General features: G+C 36.0%; 1 protein-coding gene across 2 annotated transcripts in view; it reads right to left on the reverse strand.

Moving 5' to 3' along the window:
- Window positions 1-923: 923 nt before the first annotated feature.
- LOC113498973 (type I inositol 1,4,5-trisphosphate 5-phosphatase-like) overlaps window positions 924-22,384 on the reverse strand; it is a 28,863-nt gene continuing 7,402 nt past the window's right edge. The window contains exons 2-13 of one of the 2 annotated variants that reach the window (XM_026879264.1): window positions 15,898-16,128; window positions 13,883-14,050; window positions 10,362-10,487; window positions 9,807-9,935; window positions 9,110-9,271; window positions 8,710-8,834; window positions 7,910-8,017; window positions 7,622-7,718; window positions 6,995-7,131; window positions 6,114-6,261; window positions 5,294-5,330; window positions 924-1,598 (exon numbers count right to left, since the gene is read on the reverse strand). In XM_026879264.1, coding sequence (XP_026735065.1) covers window positions 1,438-1,598; window positions 5,294-5,330; window positions 6,114-6,261; window positions 6,995-7,131; window positions 7,622-7,718; window positions 7,910-8,017; window positions 8,710-8,834; window positions 9,110-9,271; window positions 9,807-9,935; window positions 10,362-10,487; window positions 13,883-14,050; window positions 15,898-16,128 — 1,629 coding nt within the window. In that variant the 3' untranslated portion in view covers window positions 924-1,437. Of the gene's footprint in view, window positions 1,599-2,377; window positions 5,331-6,113; window positions 6,262-6,994; window positions 7,132-7,621; window positions 7,719-7,909; window positions 8,018-8,709; window positions 8,835-9,109; window positions 9,272-9,806; window positions 9,936-10,361; window positions 10,488-13,882; window positions 14,051-15,897; window positions 16,129-22,384 lie in introns of those variants that run through there. The other variant, XM_026879256.1, reaches the window with a different exon arrangement.

The raw sequence follows: 22,384 nt of genomic DNA on the forward strand, positions 1-22,384 counted from the left end.
ATAAAGAAAAAAAAATATTACTCAAGTAATAATTATTTAGAATACAAGTATATATTTTACTAAATATATTTATGCAAAAAATAATTTACAACATGCAAGAAACTTTGGAATGTCATAATAATTATTAAAAATATTTATTATAATATTATTTTTGCAGTAAAAGTGAAGTGAAATATTCATGAATCATTTAAATATGTATGTATATATACTAATCAAATGTGGTAAATACTTTTAACGCCATAAGTGTACCAAAATTAGATACAATTTTACGGTTTTTTTCTAAATACAACTTGATATTATATTTGACAACTAAATACTAAGATTAATATTATTTTTAGGTCTACGTCATATTATATTAATGTAATTGGCGATATTATTATGTATGTAGGGAGTAAATTTAAAAAGAAATGTCTAATAAAAACTTCATTAAATTTAGAGCTTGAAAGAGTTTCTTAATTAATATTATCCAGCTTTTTTATATTATAGCAAGTAGATAAGTGACGTTTCTGCAATCTTTAACGTAGACAGGAGAACCCAAGTGTTTCGACGCTTATTGAACTTTTCAAACGGATGGAAACCTCAAGTCTACCTGCTGTAATGACTATACACGGTGATTTTTTAGTCGTCTTACAAAAGCAGCCCAGTTTATGTATACGACGTAAAATACCCCTAGGCGCGATTTTTTTTTTATCATCAACTAAGATAATAAGTACGAAGAAAATTAAACAAGAGAAATCTGAAATATACTCTTAAAAATGATAAAATTGCCGCCGCCCGCGCCCCTCACCATTGTTACAAGGCTTGGACCGCACTCGCAACAGAGCTGTGTTTCTAAAAAACTACGAATTACATCATAATATTGAATAAAAATTGCATTTAATTTTTTTTCAAATCTCATAAATACCTATTTTTTATCATGGACGTGTTCTAGTCATTGGATACATGAACTGGGCTGCTTTTGTAAGACGACTAAAAATCACGGTGTATACAAAAGAGTGCCTTCAGTGTTATGCTGGTAGACACATAGACATTCAAGAACGTGACTTAGCAGTACGTCGTTTTTGGAAACGGGCGTCAGATCTGTCATTTCAATTTATTTAAACGATTTGATTATCAAAATAATTTGCTTGTAGAAATGTCACATGGCAAGATGGAAGTTAAATAGTCTGAAATATTGAATCAATTTGGCATTTGACTTAATAAAAACTCAAAGAGTCCGTCAGATAGATTTCCAAAAAATATGGGGTGTGTATTTTTTTCTTTTATGTACGTGTTTTTATTACTTTAATAAAATAAAAATACATATAAATTATGATGGAAATGTACCTGACAGACTAACAAGATTATGTAATCAAAACAAATAACTTATTATAATCAACTTCACATTGAAATCTCCTTCAATCTCTAGACTTAAGAATAAATAAAATGATACAACATTTAAATATCTGTTTCTTTGAATATATTATTAGGGCTATCTAAGTTAAAGTGTATGTACCGTGAGTTGGGCGAGTCTGCAAGCGCGTCGTTAACAGTCTCCTGATCTTCTGGCTTAATTTGTTTCGGAGACGATTCAGAATGGAACTCCTGGCGGAAGTTTCCTGTAACGTTTAAAAATTGCTTGTAGAAATATTGAATGATTATAGAGGTAGAATAAATGTAATGAATCTGTTTAGCCTTTTCAAAGATATGTTGGGGTCGACTGTTTTTAGAGTTGTGGAGGTCAGATAAGCAGTTTTTCTTTCACAGCTAATAGCATTGTGGAGCTAGGATAAGATGTTCAGTTGATCCAAGTAATACCTCAAGATTCAAGTGAATATCCTCTACCTATTTGACCTTCACAAGTAAATCATGGTATGAACTAAATTAAGTGTGTGAGTTGTGTAACTAATAGTGCAAAAATACAAAATAATACTTACAAGCAAAGCGTACGAACAACATCAAACTGAGGAGCAACACAATACAGGGATTGAGGAAAAAACATGAGGGTCTAACCTCACCTCTTAGGGGATAGACAGACGGACTGCATATCCAATGCAATCCAAATGCAAAATGCAGTGAAACGACTGCAAAACAAAAGTGCATTTTGAATGCAGTCGGCGTGCAACCGGACTGCACGATTGGTTCAAACTGCAATTTGTAGAAATGCAGTTGAAATGCAATTTGCGGTAGGATTGCAGTTGAAATGCAGTACGTCTGTCTAGAGCCTTAAAATGTGTGGAAGCGAGACAGGGCACTATATGTATAGCGGCGTCTCACTTCCAACAACCTTACTTTAAGAGATTATAGTACAAGAGTATGGGAGATTTATAATTATGAAATTGAAAAAAAAAAAATATTTTTTGCTATAAATAAATAAATAACAAAATGAAACTATAAATCAGTGCGAATAACGTTTATTAACGTGTCACACCGCGTCGGGTGCCTCACATACGTCTTACGTATTACATCGTGTCAACTGTGGCAAGACCTTTACATTTAAGGCCTATTTTATTGTTATCAGATTATAATAAGGTTGAGTAAGGATCAGTTTTTTTGTTTGTTTGTCTGAGTTTTTTGTGTTCCACTATTATTTATTTAATAACTGTTTTTCATGTGTACTTACATTGGAATAGGTTTAATAGTTTCGGACCAAAAGCAAAGCATTTCGGTCGGGTCTGAGTAAAAACTTATTAAAGAAATAATTATGAATTCACCTCAAGTTATTCTAACAATAAACGACTATTACTTCGGAATACCTGAACCGAGTTTAGAAAATTAAATAAATTTATTATAGGGTAGGGTGGGATGTTGAATTTTTAATTTTGAATTTACTCAGTTTCAATTGCTATGTGATTTTGGATTAGAATTTAGAACTATACAGACAAAGACACATTTTTTACATATTGCATTGCATTGCTAAATTATTAATAATAAGTTGACACCTAAAGTCACTATCATTGAGTAAAGATTATGGATTTTTGGTTTTTACTAACAAATACTTTTATATTGAATCATAATTGTTTATACAGCTAAGTTTTACTCATGATTAAGAACTATAGGTATTCGAGTAAACAACGAGCTGTATAAATAACTAGTGTTTTAATTATTGAATAATAAAGTATGTTAATTTCTAAAAAAGTAATTATAAGTGAGTTATTAAGATTCAACAAAATATCGTAATAAATAAGACTTTGCAATTACCTAAATCTCAAATATAAGTCAAAGATGACTTTAATGTTAAAAGGTCTTGCCACTGAAAATAAATATTAAAATAACAAAAGTGTTACCAGTCTTAAAAGAATAGTGACTTTAAACCAAAACAATGGTAACTAATAGTGACTGTTTCTTTATAATTAAGAGTTTAATATACCAATTACGATTTATAATACTTTTTATGAGAATTATTTTTGTTGACAATTTCAAGTTGAGTGGTATTTGTAACAGATCATGTTTCAAAGCGTTTTTTGTTTTGTTTAATTTTATTAGAATTCATTGTACAGTCAACTTTAAAACAAAAATAAGTTAATTGATATGGCTTATGATAGTTTTGAATAAATTTTTATGTGCTGATTAGTTTTATTTCCGTCGTTTTAGACAAGTTATAATGGAATAATTCATAAAGCTGTTATTGCTTAAAGATATTTATGCCCTCTTTATTTAATTTCTTTAGTAAAAGAGTATCTTAAAGACAATTTTCCCCATAGAAGTGATTTTCGAAACAGCTCAACTAGTCATAACATAGTTTCTAAACCGGATCAACAAAATATTTAAATTGTTTTTTTTTTGTAGCATTATCAGAAGTTGAACTTAAAATATGTCAACAAAAAAAATCAAGAAGACTACCACCATATTTTAAAATAATATCATTACAATTGTGTAAGCGAGACAACATACTATACGATGTAGAACGGCATCTCTTTCCCACAACTATAATAATACTTTTACAAATGGCAGTATTCAGAACGCATACGAATGTACGTATCGCTAAACACTTGAGCATACAGACTAGATTTATATAAACCATTTGGTATAAATTTCATATTAAATTGAGTAATTATATTATTATTATCGAAAAATTAATATTATTAACTACTTTATTGCATTGAAAACTAAACCCCCATTGTCAAATGCTCCGGAATTTTGATGGTTATTAATTTTGGTATGAAACCTCTTTTATAAATTTGAATGTCCTAAAAAGGTTTTTACCTTTTACCCGACTGCGTTAGGAGGGTAATGCTTTACCACTCTTGTGTTCGAATATCGAACAAGTTATTAGAGTGGGGATGAGGGGGTAAAGTAGACTTAAACTAATGATTATAATAACGCGATATCGACTAGTAGTAAGCACAATAAGTATTATTTAACAAAATAATTGGAAAAGCTTAAAATTAATATTCAATTAAATTGATATGTTAAAGTTAAAAATGCATGCGGGTTTAAAATACCATGCTTGTATGGTAAAAATACCATATTTGGTCTTACATAACCATTATTATGGTTAAACAAAAAAATCAAAGTGCCATACAACATAAAATAAAAAAAAACTGCACAAACAATGCATTGTCAAACAAGTACCATCGAAACGTTACCAGTCAATATGAGTCAAAAGCTTTAAAGTAACATTTCGAAGGTAAAAAAAATCGACTACACAAAAACTAGTCGGGTTCACATCACTAGCTACAAGCTCAGGTGCAACACTTAGTCAGGTCACTACAGTCACACTTCACTTTGCGCGCGCGCCGCCTACAGAACCCATAGCACTTTAACGCCAAACAACACAACCCCCCTTTTTTACTAGCCTCCGACTTGCACGACTCGCGACTATTAAGTCTTTGCAACTCCGGAATAGACTTAACTTTCTCATCTTTATCATTAAGTAATTTATCTAATCGACTTTTTAGTTGGGTGGGAGAAACACTACGGTCTCGATGTTTAGTCGATTTTGTAGTCGATACAGTGACTTCAGTCGATAAGTCTTCGCCTGACGATGCTTCGACGTTAGGGCTATGAGAATCGATACTTTCCGGGGTATAAGGATCGACGCACTGTCTAACACTGAGTAAGGTATTATCTACCTCGTTGACGTAAATACCATCATGGCTGCAATAATCAGCGGAGGTTATTTCGACGTGGGGTATTCGGAGCATGGTTTCGTTAAGCGAGCCCGTGCGAGTCCGTTTGAGCTTGTGGTCGTCGAGGCGGTCGGGGTGGCTGCAGGAGAGGGGGGGCAGGGTCAGGGTGTTGGACGCGTACAGGTTGGGGTCCGTGGGCAGGCGCGGCAGGGGCAGGGCCCGCCCCACACACGGGACTCTACCTCGCTCGCTCTGCAGCATCACGCGCAGGTAGATCGGCTGAGGACAAGAGCTTAGGTTACAATATTGAATTGTTTTTGGTACATTTCTTTGAAAATATTTAAATTTCTTTTGAAGATCGATAACATTGCTCTTTTTAGAATACTCTGGGAGTATTACATAGTTTGTAAGCGTTTCATATTTATAACTGGTCTTTTGTTTTTTCGTTCGATTAATATAATAATCACATTAATGAACAGTATAGACAAATAGAACAATTTTGGAAATAGAGACAGCAGGCTGTACAATAGGGTAGTTGACTAATTTTGAAAAACTAATTCATCGTGTGCCTTATGGTCTAATTTAGGTGAAATATGAATATTTCAGTAAAATTCAATTTGTAACATATTATATTTTATGTTTTTATGAACTATTTGACATTATGGCTAAAAACACGCCAAACTGTCATGACGACTCGTGTTACTTCACGATATGCTAAACAAAGAACTGTTTGGTTGAGTGGATAACAAGTTTTTACAAATTATCTTTTAATATGGATATTGTCAAATGTCAAGTTTGTTTTGTGTTGCAATACGTGACGTTACGCGCCGTTGGCGCAAATTGGCGTTCGTTGTCACGTGACTAATGACAGTATTTCTGGAATGTTATTTCTCAAAAATATTAAATAATCATGATTTATTTAATCAATGTGATCGTTTTTTCACATTTACAAAGAAGAAACTACAGACACTCCAGTTGTAACGATAAGACAGTTTAGTGTCGCCAATGGATGTTATATCTGTGTGGAGTAAAGTTCCATAGGTGTGTGGTCGGGCGCCTCACCTTGTGGTCGCCCATGCAGGCGTCGCCCCCGATGACGCCGTAGGCGGGGCGGCGGCGCGCGCCCGGCTCCCGCGCGCGCGCGCCCGCCTCGCCCTCCGACTGGTTGCGCACCAGGCGCCGCCGCGCGGGGCACTCGCTCTCACACATCCTGCGGCGGACAGGCGGCCCGTTATAATGTAGGTCAAGTGTATGGGAGAAGTCCCCTCGGAGGAAGTAGTGGGAGAAAACCGACTTGTTATACAAGAATTCATGAAACTTCACATTAGACTACTTTAATACTTTAGAGAATGCCACTATATTGATGGAAGTCCAATGATGATTCCTGCTAGGGTAGCAGGCTTGTCCGAAGGAATTACCATGGCCCCAGTAAAATCACAGGCAGATTTTAATTAGTTGAAATCTAAAACTGAGAAGTGGGTTGACTGCAACCCACTCCTTTTTTTTCTCGTTTTTTAAAAACGAGAAGAAAAAGAGAGTGGGTAATACCTTTTCTGATTAATTTCATTGCGCGTTCCAAGGCAGTTAATTGCTCTCCCTGGGACACACCGAACTCAAGTGTTTCGATGGTTTTCATTGGTTTCATTTTAGATCCTGGCTTACAAGAGTTGCAATGATGACCATGTGTCCACCACACATGTCCGTCATTGCAACTCCTGTGTAAGCTAGTCCTATTTTCAACCCAAGGTGAACAAGTCATAAAATTTAATGATTTTGACACATCCAAAAGAAAACCACTACTTTCTTTATTCCCCTTTTCACTTTGAACAAATCCCGGCGAAAACAGTCAACTAACTTTTTTACAAAAAATACTCTAGACGTTCTTGCTTAGTACTTTCCCAACTTACGTATAAAACCCAAATAGTGACCAACACTACACTGACCTGGCATTAATAGCCTGCTGCACGCTGGTAGGATCCGCAATACTCTTCCTGCTGAAGTTAATCCCAGCGGTGGGCACCGACAACGCGTCCAGCTCCGCCATGCTGCTCTTCTTCTCCAAGGTCTTGCCGGGACTGCCCTATATCAAGATATCGGAATAATTTATCGCGGCGTTGTTTCTCTAGTAAAAAGCATATTTTGTGGGTTACCCAAATGCTTCAGCGATCGAACGTTTGATCCCCGCCTAGAAGACACGCGGGGTTCGAAACCGTTACACATTGCGAACAGTAAGTTTGGCCTGGTGACCTCAACTGCTCGGCTACATTATACTCTAAGAATAGACTACACGAACATAAGAGTAGTTTAAGGTCCCACGCAAAGCGTAAAGCGGAACGCACTATGTGATTACCCTTACATAGAATAAACATTTTTATACACAATTGCTTGATAAATTTTCATTTCATTTAAATCTTTGCCAAAAGATTTCAGTCCCTAAAGAACTATTAATAAGCTGGATTTATTAGCTGACTGAACGACAGCTGTTCCACCGCAATATACCAAGAAAATAAATCGTTTCATACATTCCACCCACACAGTAATCCTAAGAACTGTGTCTGTACTCCACATACCTGCGTGATCTGCCTCGCGGGGGACCCGGACCTGGCCGGACTGCTGTCTGAAGACGACACCCGTCCACTGCTATCTGTGGAGTCTGTCACGGATTTCCTGAAAAAAAGATACAGGTTAGTTATAATAGGTTAGGCTTCATTCATTAATGTATCGCTATGTGACCCACACTATCTCTTAAGACACAGGTATACGTTATATATTATATCCTGGTTTAAGAGGCAGGGTTATATTTATTATTAAAAATAAAAATAAGTTTATTTTTAAACAACCAGCTATCTATAATTTACCTAGAAGCATGGACATGCCTGGAGTCATTAGTCCGCGCGGCGTCCGCGTGCTGCAACAGCAGTCGCGCAGACTGCGAGAGCAAGATGCGGTCACACCAAGCAGGACAACTGTACACACAGATAAAAGAGTGCTTAAAGCGAAAGTAACACTTGTCTTCTTTGCTATTGTACGAGACGGCAATCATTATTATTATTCAGTTTAATGTATTTTTACACCTTACTTTGTTTTCCAATTTCTAATTGATTTGTTTATATTATATGCTATATACAGATGAAATCAAAAATATCTAAAAACCGAATAATAAACGGTCACGGATTTCCGTTGCTTTCTCGTCCAGTAACCTTCTAGTCGCTAAAGAAGTTTTATTCCAAAATATCATTCAGGGGTTGGATATCTAAAATACAGTTGAACTCGACGAAAAATATCGGACGTCCATGATTTTTATTTAATCACCTTTATGGACATCATACTAATATTATAAACGCGAAAGTTTATAAGTATGGATGTTCGTTCACGTTTCACGCAAATATCACTGAACGATATACAATTTAGACGAAACTTAGTAAACAAAAAAAAAGGTTATCACATCTCATATTGTTCCAACAGCATAAACAGACAATATATAACCAGGATTAACACATAGGATAGTTTATATTCAGTTTTTATGTTCCCGTGGGATTATTTTCGATCTGTCGCAAGCGGATCTGCGGGCAACAACTGGTTCCTTATATTTTCATCCATATATAAGTAACCATCTTCACTTATATTTAAAACCTACTTTAAATAACAACATCCATACCGTGTCTTCATGTAGTGTGTGGGCAGATGCACGTCCTCCTCGAAGGGGTACGAGGGGGGGAACTTGACGGGGAACTCGTACAGGTGCGGCCGTAGCGCTTCCAACTCGCGGTCGTAGCGTTGTAGCTGAGGAACGATATATATATATTTTTTTAACATCTCCCTCAGTAAGGTATTTAATCCTTGTGTTGCAAACATACAAATCACATGCACAATGACACCCAGATTCAGAACAAGCATTAAAACCCCCAGCGACACTTCCGTGGGAGGCGTTTTTTTTAAATAAGACAATTCCCTGGACTGTCTTGTTCAGGAAAGTACCTGATCAATCTGAGCCAGCAAAAGCCAGTAAGTGGCCTGCATGCATCGCCTGTCTCTCCCTACTCTCCCCCCGCACTCACCCAGGGCTCCCGGAATATCTTCTGATGGTCGACGTGCGCGAACTCCTTCTTCCCGATGGTGAGCACGACGCGGCCGTCGGCGGCGGCGCGGTACTGCAGCCGCGACGAGTCCACGTTGGCGCCGTTCTGCAGGCGGGATGCTGACAGGTCTTCTGTTACTTTCTGTTGAGGTATAAATGATTTTTCAGTTTGTTTTTGTAAATAGATCAGTTGCCAGATCTAGCGGCAAAAAGTATATAAGTTTATGTCTTTTTTGGGATCCAGCCCCACCTATAGGATATCTTATTTCAATACGCGTGAGCGAGTCGTTTTAAAAGAGAAAAACTAAACGGTCAAAATAAATATAAACACCAATTTCGATAACTCATTCCTAATTTTCCGCTACTTTCAGGAGAGATTTAGGTCAATAAATTTTACTTTACATTTCCCATTTTGACTCCCTATCCGGACTTCGGGATTTTTCTCTTCTCCTTAATAGATATATTTTGTGATAGATTGTTGAAACCAAAAAGACACTACCAATCTAAATCAAACTCATAATTTTTTATAATAAGTTTTCAAGGCACTACGTTACAGTAATGACTAAATGCAAAGTTCCAAAATGCAATTGCTATAGAGAAAAAACGGCAAGAAACCTCATAGAACATTTCAACATATCGTATCTTACTAAGTTTCATATAATCTGCAAGCTCCTTACCTTAACTACACCCGCAGTGTCAGCCCTAAAGTTAAAGTCGCCGAAGATGAAGTATGGCGCCGCGTTGACGTCAGAGTGTAGATGACGTAACGTGTGACGTAACGCACGCCGGCGACTGCGGCAATACACCTGTAGAAAAAAATTAGAAAAGCCTTTAACAAGTATTTTAGCAAGGAGGTTTATACTATTTATATAGATTAGCCCCTATGCGGAGGTTATATACTTATTGTACAGGAAATACAGCCAGCAAAAACAGTAGAAGTATAAGGTTTCTCCAAGATTGTCTGTAAAAAGGACTGGTAAGGGTTGTAGGTTATAAAAAACCACCCGTACAACTGCTGCGGAAGCTGACACACGCGTACTAAGGCCGACAATTATAATGATATATAGTTATAATAATTATTTTGTATGACAAGTAAAATATTATTGATACCAGAAAAAAAAGTACTCAAATAAAGATATATCTAAGCCGCCAAGCTTAACGTGTAAAGATTTACTCCATAATAAAGCCTTGTTTAAACCAAAAATATTACAGTAAAATGATTAACAACTTACAGAAGGGAATGGTTCTATAGCGAGCAGGTTCGACGCGTCATGAAACAGGTGAATGTTGACGAACTCCACCGCCGTGCCTCGCACCCACCACCGAGTACGGAGGAAACCTTTCCGGGACCATTTGCACTGAAACAGAATATAATATTTAGCTTTATGTCTTCAGGAGCTCGTGGCTAAACTGCACTTGATACGGTCGGTCTCTGGATGGGTGACCATCTATATCATAACGACCTATCTCCGTGTTTAATTTTGTGACCGGGCTACTATTTTATACATCTTTGACAGTCTTTAGGAAGTCTAACAATCAATTTAACTAAGGGGTAAATTCTTTCCCAGATAACTGGGTTGAGGAGGTTAGATAGGAATTTGTGAAACACTGGTACTTAGTTCAATCCGGTTAGAATGCACGCCAATCCCAATATACTTGGAAAAAGGCTAGGATGATGATTATTTGATATTGTTTAGGAAGTAGTTCGTTTTACATGCGTAAACCTGAATTAGACCCTGAATTAAGTGTCACTCATTTTTACTGCTTAATTTTTTTTTGTCAAATACTCTATTTTAACATGCTCTATAAATCACTATTTAATTTCGTCAATTCAACTAATAACATTACCAATTACACTACAAACGACTCTTTACATAATACCAAGTACATGTAATACTTATTACCTACGTCAAATACATAAAATTAATTGTTGTAATCATTAAGATTCCTTGTTAATTATATGCGTGACGTGTGCTAATCGGACCGTGGACGCATGAATGGCGGGCCCTTGTTACAACGAGATTACATCAAGTGACGTAGGCGTATATTGTATGTAGATTGTGCTGCTAATGTAGGCAGATGCAAGATTAAATAGGGATGTTATAGAGCTGTGTTAAAGTAACCGAAAGTGACAAATATCTGAAGGGTTTCGGATATTTTTTTGATAAGGGCGAAGTTGGTTTGAAATTCAGTATCGGTTTTTACTAGCCCAAGAAACAAAATAATCAAAAACCTTTTTCAGACACTTTCGACTTTCGAAAATGACTTTGGTTGCGGGTTTTAAAATGACTTATTGAGTAGTACCACACAGCATCTTTCTAATCTGGCAAGAAACGCTATAAGCTGAGTCAATTGACCCAGAAATGAAATAAAAAAATGTAGAACTGAAACTAGGTATCAGATATTTTTAAATATTATCAGATATTATTATATTACTGGCTTTTCGACCGCGGCTTCGCCCGCGTCGACGTCGGTTATATCGCGTTTCCAAGAGAACTCTTCAAAAGTCCGGGATAAAAACTATCCTATGTTCTTTCTCAAGGTCAACTCTATCTCTGTACCAAATTTCATTAAAATCAGTTCGGTGGATTAGACGTGAAAGCGTAACAGACAGACAGAGTTACTTTCGCATTTATAATATTAGTAGGGATTCTTGACCGGCTTAGATAGCGATATGATATTTCTCATGTATCCGAATCCAGAACCGAAATGGCTCATAAGTGACATCCCTACTTTAGAGCGAATACTGGACAGTGTGGTTTCATTAAAGACAGCTGTTATGGTGCATTTTATCATAAAGTGAGTTACATGCACGGCTGCTGGCAAAATGCCATAGGATGAAGTTTGAACCACTTGGGGAACAACTCGTATCTAATTGAATTTTATGATATAAAGTTGGATAATTACTTAAGGATAATTAATAATATTAATTTTTAGCTAAGCAATAATTGATAATAATGATCACATCCATAAGTAAATATCTTAATTAAAAAAGAAGCAACTCCCGCACTGAGAAAGGTAATACTTGTGTTGCAGGGGGTTTCACAAACATTCAAGTCAGCACTAAAAAGCCAGCCCTCGTGGATCACACAAACGCTGGCCTACGCGGGGTCAATCCCGTGACACGTCGGGCTTAAGCGGGTTTGGCGTAGTGACCTTAAGTACACGGCTAGCTTTGGATTGTTCAGCTGTTCCATCAGAAGGCTGAGTTTCCACCAGAGATGTGCTGACCGAGGCGAGGTAAATGAAGCGATTCTATTGGTTGTTTACAAACACATACCTCGCTACGCATCCTCGAACGTATCTGGTTGAAACGCAGCCTAAAGCTGGGGCGGATAGTACGATCGTACGTACGTCACTAAAATGTAACCCCCTAGCAGTACCAACACGCACGCGTGTAGTCTTACCAATTAATGAAGCTGTCTAGGCCTACCTAGATTGAAGTTTTCAACAAAGCCTTCTTGTGTTCAACCTTTGTCCCCATGTAAGCAGGTTTCTTCCCTTGAAGTTATCCCGTGTATTCAAAAAGACCGGTTTAAAACTTTATAGTCATACGAAAGGTCAAAGTTCATGTGGAAATCATTAAAAATGCAAAGTTAAAACGACTGTGACACGACTATTTACTTACCCCATTTTTCTTTACGGTTGAAAAGCACGTAAGCGTTTACAAGCTAGCGTCATTTAAATAGTATTAGAGAAACTACGTGGGAAACCGAACAAGTGCATATGAACTTAGAAAACACCGAGAGTCTTATCACGAAGGTAGTGACATTGAATAAAAGTATTTACACGTGTTCTAACAACGGTTAGGGTTGAAGTATTCATTTATATTCTGAAGAAAAATGCAAAGGAAGAGATCTGAAGGTCTACCGCCAGGCCTTAGGACCCATTTAGCCGATGCGAGAAATATCGTGCAAGTTGTAATTCATTGCTAGCCGTCATATATCACGTTAGATACCCGAGCTTGACGGCTGCACAATGTATTGCAATTTGCATGGTATTTCTCGCATCGTCTAACTGGGCCCGTAGAGTAATATTGCTGAGGGTGGGGAAGAGAGATGCCGCTCTTCACCGTGTATTGTGGTGTTACGCTTCAACAGCCATAATATTAATACTTAAAGACGTGGTGGTAGACCCTCTGGTTGTTAAAAATTTCTCCGGGAAACAGGTCTAACACCAAGGAGGCATTTAAAGGTTCTTATATAAATATGGAATAAGGAAGCTCGTGTATTGCACTATATATTATATAGTATTACTGTTAGAGTATTTATTGTGTATGACTCACAATGATTACGAATTTGTGGTCGTAAACAAGTGTCTCCTCAAGATAAGTGGAAGCCTCTTTATTGTGTAGTAACGTTAACTTAACAATAGTTCTACTATTAACAACGTTAGTCACATTTTATGTTCAATTCAATTATATAGCTGTATTACCAATAAATAATTTATAAACTGAATAAACTTCTAAATAAAAAGCAGCACTTAAGAGCTAAAAGGTTTCATGTCAGAGATCTAAGACAATATAAGCTGAACAAAAGGTGTCGCAAAGCCCTTTTTGTTATTTTTTTCCTACGGATTATTAGTTTCAAACTTAATTTTTGACCCACCCTAAATCGACCGAATCCACCCAGTCCAAACATACAAACATGAAAAAAAACCAAAGGAATTGCGAGCCTTCTTATATTTTAACCATCTCCAAACCTACAAATTTGTTCTACGATCATCCTAATCCAAGTGTATCTGAACAACTTACTTCAGGGAAGAAATGCTGTGGGAACTTGGCCTTCTCCTTGGTGGTAACCTTCTCAATGTTGCCTGTGTGTATCTCCTTGCCAACCGCGTCGACATACGCCTTCAACTCGAAGTCCCAGATCTTGAGGTCCGTTAGGGACGAATGAGCAAAGTACATATTGCCTAGAGCCTGGAAAAATGTTTGGAAATCATAAATTGATGACATGTATTTTGTAGAATTTTTTATAAGAATTTAATAGTGATAGGTAGGTGCCGGAATGAGCTCGATAGTTTTATTTTTTAAGGTCCCAGAGTTATTGTAGGCTATGACTGCTTCATGGGACTTAGCAAGAATTAAAGTCATCAGTCAGAAATAAACAGGACTGCTTTAGAACTGGTAACAAAAAACTTAAAAAAATGGTTCGCAAATGACTCCCAAATATTCAAAACACACGCATAAATAACACCTAGACTTTGTAGAAGCATTTTTGGAAAACACAAATACTTGTGGATGACGAACCAGTAACTCGCGCACCGTTCAAAGGGGAATGAGAGTTATACTTGACTTTGTACAGATTTTCCAAAGAAAATTTACTGGTACCTAGTGTGAAGGGAGACCCCTTAAATGGGACAGTTTAAGTCTAAAATGAATTAGGAGAATAAATAACAAGAAGTTACATTTTGTTACGGTAAATAGGCCATTTTATTCACGAAATTTATAGACGCCCAACGGCGTTGGGGTACTTGGAAGCATGATAAATAAGCGTAGTTTAGTATAAAATATAAAACAGGCACATCTTGATTTGGGGAACAATTGGAAATTAGTTGGTATCTTGTTGTCCTTAGAAAGAACCTGGTCCTTTTTTAAGTTTAGTTTGCTATATTTTTGCAGGAAACAGAACATCTTTAATCGAATGTTATCTGATTAAGAAATTGATAAGATAAGATAGAATATCATTATTAAAAAAAGTGTTTTGGATGTTCGTCATCATCACATTTTTCTTTATTAAAAAATAGAATACAACCAGTATCTTACAGTATTATGTATGGCTCCTAGAGCGATTATTGATAATTACAAATACAAATTAATCGAAACCAATATTATTAATATTGTATAAATATCAAGAGTGCGCGAAACAGGTTTAAGATTGCAAAAAAGAAAATTAATATACGCTGTTCATTACGAGAAGGCGATGTAGAATATTCGCCTTATATCGTACAAGTAAAATAATAAAGTAAAACCTATTTGAGTCGGACTCTGACGTTGAGGGTTCCGTACAAATAGGCTAAAGGAAAAGAAATAGGTCACCTATCAATTTTATTCCTGTACCATGCATGAGTTGACCTCGCTTTTGATACTGATTTTTGTTACATATATTGGCAATAGAAATACATCATAAGAGAAGAAGAAGAGAATTTATTAGTTAATTGTCTAGCTAGTCTAACTGAAAGACAGTTTAAGCCTTAATAGAATCCTGTTTCCACTTTTAAGACACGGAACTAAAAAAAAAAGACAATAAAGGGCCCTTGACACGCGCAACGCAAGTCTCCGCCGGATATCCGATGGCTTCAATCATGGAAGATGGCGCCTGATTTACGAACCTTACTGACTATCGCAAATGGCTATGTATGACAGTAAGCCAGGAGATTGAAAGTTTAACTCGATCTCGTAGCAGTTTTTTTGCTGTGGTGGAAGATATTGTAGTCGTACTGCGTTCGCTACGCGTAATTTAAGGCAACGTAGTACTTTTAAATGTGGTAGTAGGCCTCGTGAACTTGAAGATAAAAATATAATATAATATTCCACAACTTTCACAGAAAGCCATCTAGTCTTAAACTAAGCAAAACTATTTATTTCTAAATACAAAAATAATATGGATATATTAAACCCAGACACAGAAAACGAACGGGCTTATCACAAAAACATTTGTCGACAAGACAAGACCTACGGTGTAGCAGTCAGGGCCACTAACGAGTAGACCAAGAGGTCAATCAATCGATTGAATTTGCGATGACAGTAATTAAACATATACTCACAGTAAACTTCTCCGGTGAACTGAAGTCCTCATCCAGGAATATCCTGATCTTATCGAAGAGCCTCAACTCGGGACAGTCGCAGAGCCTCTGCACGAAGTCCTGGACGTATTGCATGGACTTCTCGTATGCTTTGCCGCCGACTTCCTGAAGATGGAGGGCAATGAACTTCGGGTCCATCCGGGATACTGCTTGGAGGAACTCCGATGTCCATATTGGTAGCATCACTGAAGGCTGTGAATAAATTAGAAATAAAATTATTATCATCTAGTTTACATAACAATTAGGGAGGATATACCATCACTTTTTTTGAGTTCAATAAATTCGAAATTCTCCATCAGAGGGCTTTATGAAGAAATGTTAAAGGGAAATGAAATGAAATTAGAAATTATTGATTCTGTAAGTAGGATACACGTTTCTATGTCTTTTTTTTAATACCCTGAGAATAAATGTCAGAGTAAACTCAGAGGTCTCTTATAAGATTTTATTCGTAAGTTTAAAGACAGCTGTTCAAATACATAATTAATTGCATAATCAAGTACATAGTATTTTCTAAATTGGCCTCGTAAAAAGAGTGTTTAATGTTACAAACTATTAAAACAATTTGTATACGTTTTCCATCCATGCTAATGCTATAAATGCGAAGGTAATTCCGCCTGTCAACCTAAATACTGTAAGTACCTCATGTAAAGTGCGGTTTAGGCTATTAGAGTGGGAGTAGATGCTTCAAAACCCTTCACCCGAAATCAATTACCCACACCCCGCCGTAGCTCTGCAAAAATATATTTTCTCGAGGCAAGGAAAAACACGATATTTTTTTAAGATCATAAACAAATATCTCCGTTCTATTTTTAAAAAAGCGGTCGTAATCATTCAATTACTAGGGTTCGGGGTCACTTGCAAAAACAAAAGAAAGAATTTCATAACAGCTTTCCATAGAATTTAATTAAATTTTGGAACGAAAATAACATCATAACACGATGAATTTGACTAGAATTTTTCATAAGAATTTTGATACGGAATAACATTTAAAAGAATTATACTTTTCTTTCCAAATTTTCAAACAAATAACGAAAATATCATGAGTACGAACGACATGAACGACTTATGTTGTATTATGGTAGTCTTAGTAAAGGTCAACACTGAAATATAACTCAATATAACCGTGTCTGCATTTGTATGCCTCTCTGCTGTCAGAGATGCATTGAGGAAAACAAACACCACTAAATACTACAACCAAATAATAATACAGTAATGATGTGAAAATAATATTCTCGGTCCATCCATTGTTCAAGCCTTCATTCTCTCGACGCGGTAGTAATTGCTGTCTTTTCGTCACCTTACAATTGATACTAACTCAATTGACATTTGAACTATCAACAAGACAAGCAGACAGGTATTTTAATGTATTTTGAGAACGACCGGGTCGGTTTTAGATGACAGGTCAAAACGTGACTGCGAATGAGAACTACATGTTTATGTAAATTCATTATTGTTGTTATTAATAAGATCCGGTCGAGAGGATTTTTGCGAATGTTATTAGTAGGTCAGTTGATTGGCAGGTCATGGTTGTAAATAATAATTTTCTTAATAAAACTCACTTAATCGATAAGTGTTGGTAAACTAGACTTTTTTTTGCAATCATTACAACTGGGCAAGTTTATCACACTGTGTGCCAAAATATTTCGATGCTTCAAACTTTGCCCATAAATTGTAGTTTTGAACTACTCTGCAACGCAACTCGAACAAAGTTTTCGAGTTTCAGCTGTTTGATGGCTTATATAACTTTGATTGTTCTCGTCTAATATTTATTTTTAATCAACAGAAGGTAGTCAGATCAGAAACAGATGAGATATTAAAAAGCAGTAATGTAGACACCATTCCAAAAGGTGCCATCGTCGACGTCCCGTAAATAGATCGAACCACGCCTTTTGATAAGCACAAGGGTATTGTTATGCATGTAAACAGGTTATACGTAGTATATATTATAAGGAAACATGCAATAGTTTTTATTATAGCACATGATACAGTAGGTAAACAATACACGGAAGGATCTAATGTAGCTGAAAACAATGCACGAATGAGATAATTGACTGAAACAGAACAATTACATACGGTGTTCCACAAGGTAGGGTGTTTGGTCCAGTCTTTTTAAAATGTTTGAATATTACTATAATTACCCATGCTTTGGACGGATGTTATTAAGTTAATAGAAATGCAATAATAATGATTGACAATATTTAATGTTACCAAATATTTTAAGTAAGTCAGAGCAGTAAGATGACTGAAAACTAAAGAACTAAAGTAATAAAAAGTCTCGTGAAGTGAATCTGACATCTAGATATTAAAGAAATTGACAAGGCAATACAAGAATGCACAAAAAAGACGAACAAATGAAGACATTACGTCGGTCCTATATTCAAATGTCACGGTTTTATTACAGGATGTTAAATTTATGTTAATTACGAACTTTACTATCGTTTATTTTTAGCTCTGGTTGCGTTTTACGAAGAAACACGCATAAAACCAAAACTTATTCACGGAAAAGGTCACTAAAGAGACGAATAATTATTACAAAAGAAACAGTAAAGTATTGAAGATCAAGAAATCGAGAGTGGTATGTCTAGTGGTGATAAAATTTTGCAATAGACTTTACCTCATAAAAAAGAGCTAATTAATTATTTTAAACTTTCAAACTAACAATATTTAAAGCAAAACTGTTTCAACTCCTAAGCGAATATGTAACTATTCAATAGACAACTCTTTTCTTAACTTTTTTATAATAATTAAACTAGTTTTCACAACAAATGTTGACCTTTCTAACTTCTGAATGTGACTTAGACGTGATGTGTGTGTGTGTTTTTTTTGTATTGTAATTTAAACGCTGTTTTCGAATCAATAATCCCTAATTTTAGTTCTAGACTGTAAAACGTTTCTACGCTGGAAACTGCATTATTTGGTCTTATACATTAATATACATTTTTTTATTTACATTTTCGTAAATAAATCTACATAAAATTAAAACAAACGTAAATTATTCAACATGATAGTCCATATTGCTATCGATCTTACAATTCTAGTCAATACTGGCGCCAAAAATCATAAACCAGACATCAGTTTAAGAATGGATATATTTAGTAATTCGTGCCATGCTTGGCACAACAATTGCTAATACATCAACGGAATAACAAGCACCTAATTACTATTACACATGCGTTTATTTTAAACCAATTCACATACATTCTAGCCCCTATCACATGGGAATACCGTCATCCGCGAATTCTGAATGAGTGATAACAAGAAGAGTGGTTTAACAGAACGAGTTACTAATCACGTAGACCAAGTTTTAAGAACACTTAAAATTGAGCCATATATTTTTGATAGTAAGGTTTCAATTACATACTCGTATAAATAATGGACCTACTTTGAGCTTACACAAGAGCAGTAAATTGAAACCCGCCCTAGACAAGTGAAATTTATACCAGTAAATTGCAACTGATTTATTTGTAAAATAAATTACTACAACCGATACTGAAGAAGGAGGGACAAATCCAAATGACGTGACTTATAAAAAAATAAGTATTTTTTTATTTTTTACAGATTTAGGCAATTCTTGCATTCGTATGAGACCAAAATGATGGGTAAAAGCGTCTTCTTGGAACCCGCTCTATCTCTAGCGATTTCTAGCCACTTCCGGTATTACCGATATTACTAGATCATCACACCAACGCCACACGAATTACAGGTACAGTATTCAATCAGTATTACAAAAAAAATCAGTGATCTCCAAAAGATAGCATGGCAACTCACGATGGACTAAAATTCTGAGGGCCTAGCAATAAAATTGCACAGGAACATAGACCTCATAGAAAGTATAGGAATGATACTCGGTTCAGACTTTTTGTCTTGTCTGTTGACTACATCCCGTAGAAAGCTAAAAGAGAGTTTCCACAGCACCAAATACATTATGTAATAGTTTTCCCCTTCAGCAAGATGGGAGCTGTATTAAACGTATAATAGTGTCTTGAGTTTAGGACTGGCATTGTATTACGTAACGGACACAAATTCTAAGCTACATACAATTTTCCGGTACCCTTTGGAATATACATACATTTTGTAGACAATATGGTAGGGGAGAAGGTAGAAGATATTTTGAGTTCGTAACGAGGTATGTGGATTTACATTTAAGGTTTCCCGAGTAATGGTCTAAAAATATTTAGTATCAACATTTACATAGTGTTTCAGTGCCATTTTTGAGGTATCACAGTTGTAAGTAGAAGATTACTTCATAATACTGAAACCTTGCAAACGAGTCTTAACGAAATTTGGGTTGTGATTCATAATTATGACCTTGAGGTTAATAGTGTGAATTGACGCGGAGCTAATATGAAGATTCGGTCGAAAATATTAGGTGAGCTACTCGTCCGAGATAAATATTGTCCAAGCTAGAAAAACAAATCCAAGTCAATTCTTCTTTTCATTATATGATTAATGTTGAACGTGTGTCAGTTTTTAAGTAGCCTTATAAAAAATGTGTTTACTGGTTTCTTTACGATGTTTCACCGTTTTAAGAAAGTGTTAATTACTATGATCTAAATGGCAGCACAACATTAGAAAAGTCGGTGTGTATCTTAGGATCAGATTTGAGATTTTTTACTTGACAGTCCAACGGTTTTACCACCAGGCTTTCACTGCAAACTGCTGAATCAAAGTTTACCAGGAATGTTAGATAACAAAACCTTTATCAAACTAATGAATAACTGTTCTTCTCAGAAACGTAATACTGGGATTACCAAGGGGAATAGAATATCAATAATGTGGTAATACCGTATTACTTAAAGACAAAAGCCTTAGCCATAAATGAATATTCAAAGGCGGTATCTGTAACGCAAACTCATTTAACGCACGAAGCCATAATGTAGTCTAATGTGTTATAGATTGGAATTCTTTGTCGTCATTGCATTCAGTATAAGACAATGTTTGAGTGTTCTGATCATTGTTTTTTGTTTATAATATAGGAGCGGATGGGCAGGCCTTTGGTGGAGCCGGTGAGAAGTGGTCATTGATGTCCGGTGACGTCCGCAGACTAAGCCAAAAAAATTGTTGACATCTTAAAGAATCAGTTGATCTAGTGATATATAAACATTGATATCGGAGGCACTAGAACGGAGAATCTAATAAAAGAGCTAGGTAGGGGTTACCTAACTTAATGATAATAGCCTCTTGTCTAACCTATGAAAAGTTCATGCGGGATCCGTGATTAAAAAGTCAACTTGATTCCTTATCCCTCTATTCGCCGCAAAAGCTTTGATCTAGCATTGTCTCTTACATTTTATATGAGATCAATTTACATAAAAGCCTGCCCAAAACAATTCCAAATGCTTCTAATATTACTTGTAAGAAAAGAGTCTTCACATTTACTATCTCTCTTGTTGTCCTTTAATCGTTAAAATTTTTGTTCAGCTGTAGCTTCGCCAGTCGCCACCCCATCCTCGCTGGGGCGGACAATTACGTTTATTTATGGACAGACCTTCCTCGAGAAGGCGATCGATTGTTGAAGACGAGAATAAAATCTTTTCAATATATTTAAGATTAACCCGACCCCGATAGATGCGACAGGCAGGCGTTGGAAAAGGTCTTCATCTACACACGTAGTCAGAAATCTCAAGGGAATGTACTATGTAGACGGGATAAGAAGTATTTATTGTAACCATTGAGCCCCAAGTATGCTGAAAATATCCATTATGATAATTTGAAATTTTATTACAATTAACATGGTTTCCCTCATCTATATATTACTACTGGTTTTCACAATGGTAACTTTAGTGAAAATCTCTATTCTCTCTTATATCGATATTCGAGCAAAAATTTCAGTCATTTTGCCTTGCTATATGAGTGATAATCATTGAAATTACCCGTTAAGCTTACTCCGTTCCAAAAATTTACAAAATCGATACATGTTTTAGCTGTCAAAACATAACAAACAAATATTTACTATAGCTTTTAATACATTAAGTAGGTACTCACATGAAACACTATCGATTGATTAACAAACCATCCAACTTCCAATTTTTGCTTAGTATATCGAAGCGTAATGCTTTCATCAAATTTGGAGTGTGGAATTAGGTTACATGATAGGTTGGTACGGTTGACGGGAGCGCTAAATTAATTTTGGCGGTGAAAGTTTCGTGCGATAAACACGTATGACCCAGTATCGCGCCGCTGGTTAACCGTATCAGTAGCGACATAGGCATCGGTATTACCTCATGCTCTGTAATGGATACTTTAAGTGAAGGCTTCTAGCTCCATTTCAAGATTCTTCGAGATCTTGATTATTCAGTAGCTCTCAGCATAGCAAAAGCCAGATTACGAAAGTAGGGGAATGTGTGATACTATATTTCTGTATGGAGTTTTGCTTGAATTTTGGTTAATGTATGCCGTATGTACCGTAGGAGTACATTAAAAATTTAATTTAAAGAAACATAAAACA

This window comes from Trichoplusia ni, chromosome 1, assembly GCF_003590095.1.
Source record: "Trichoplusia ni isolate ovarian cell line Hi5 chromosome 1, tn1, whole genome shotgun sequence".
In the NCBI taxonomy this organism is placed as follows: domain Eukaryota; kingdom Metazoa; phylum Arthropoda; class Insecta; order Lepidoptera; family Noctuidae; genus Trichoplusia; species Trichoplusia ni.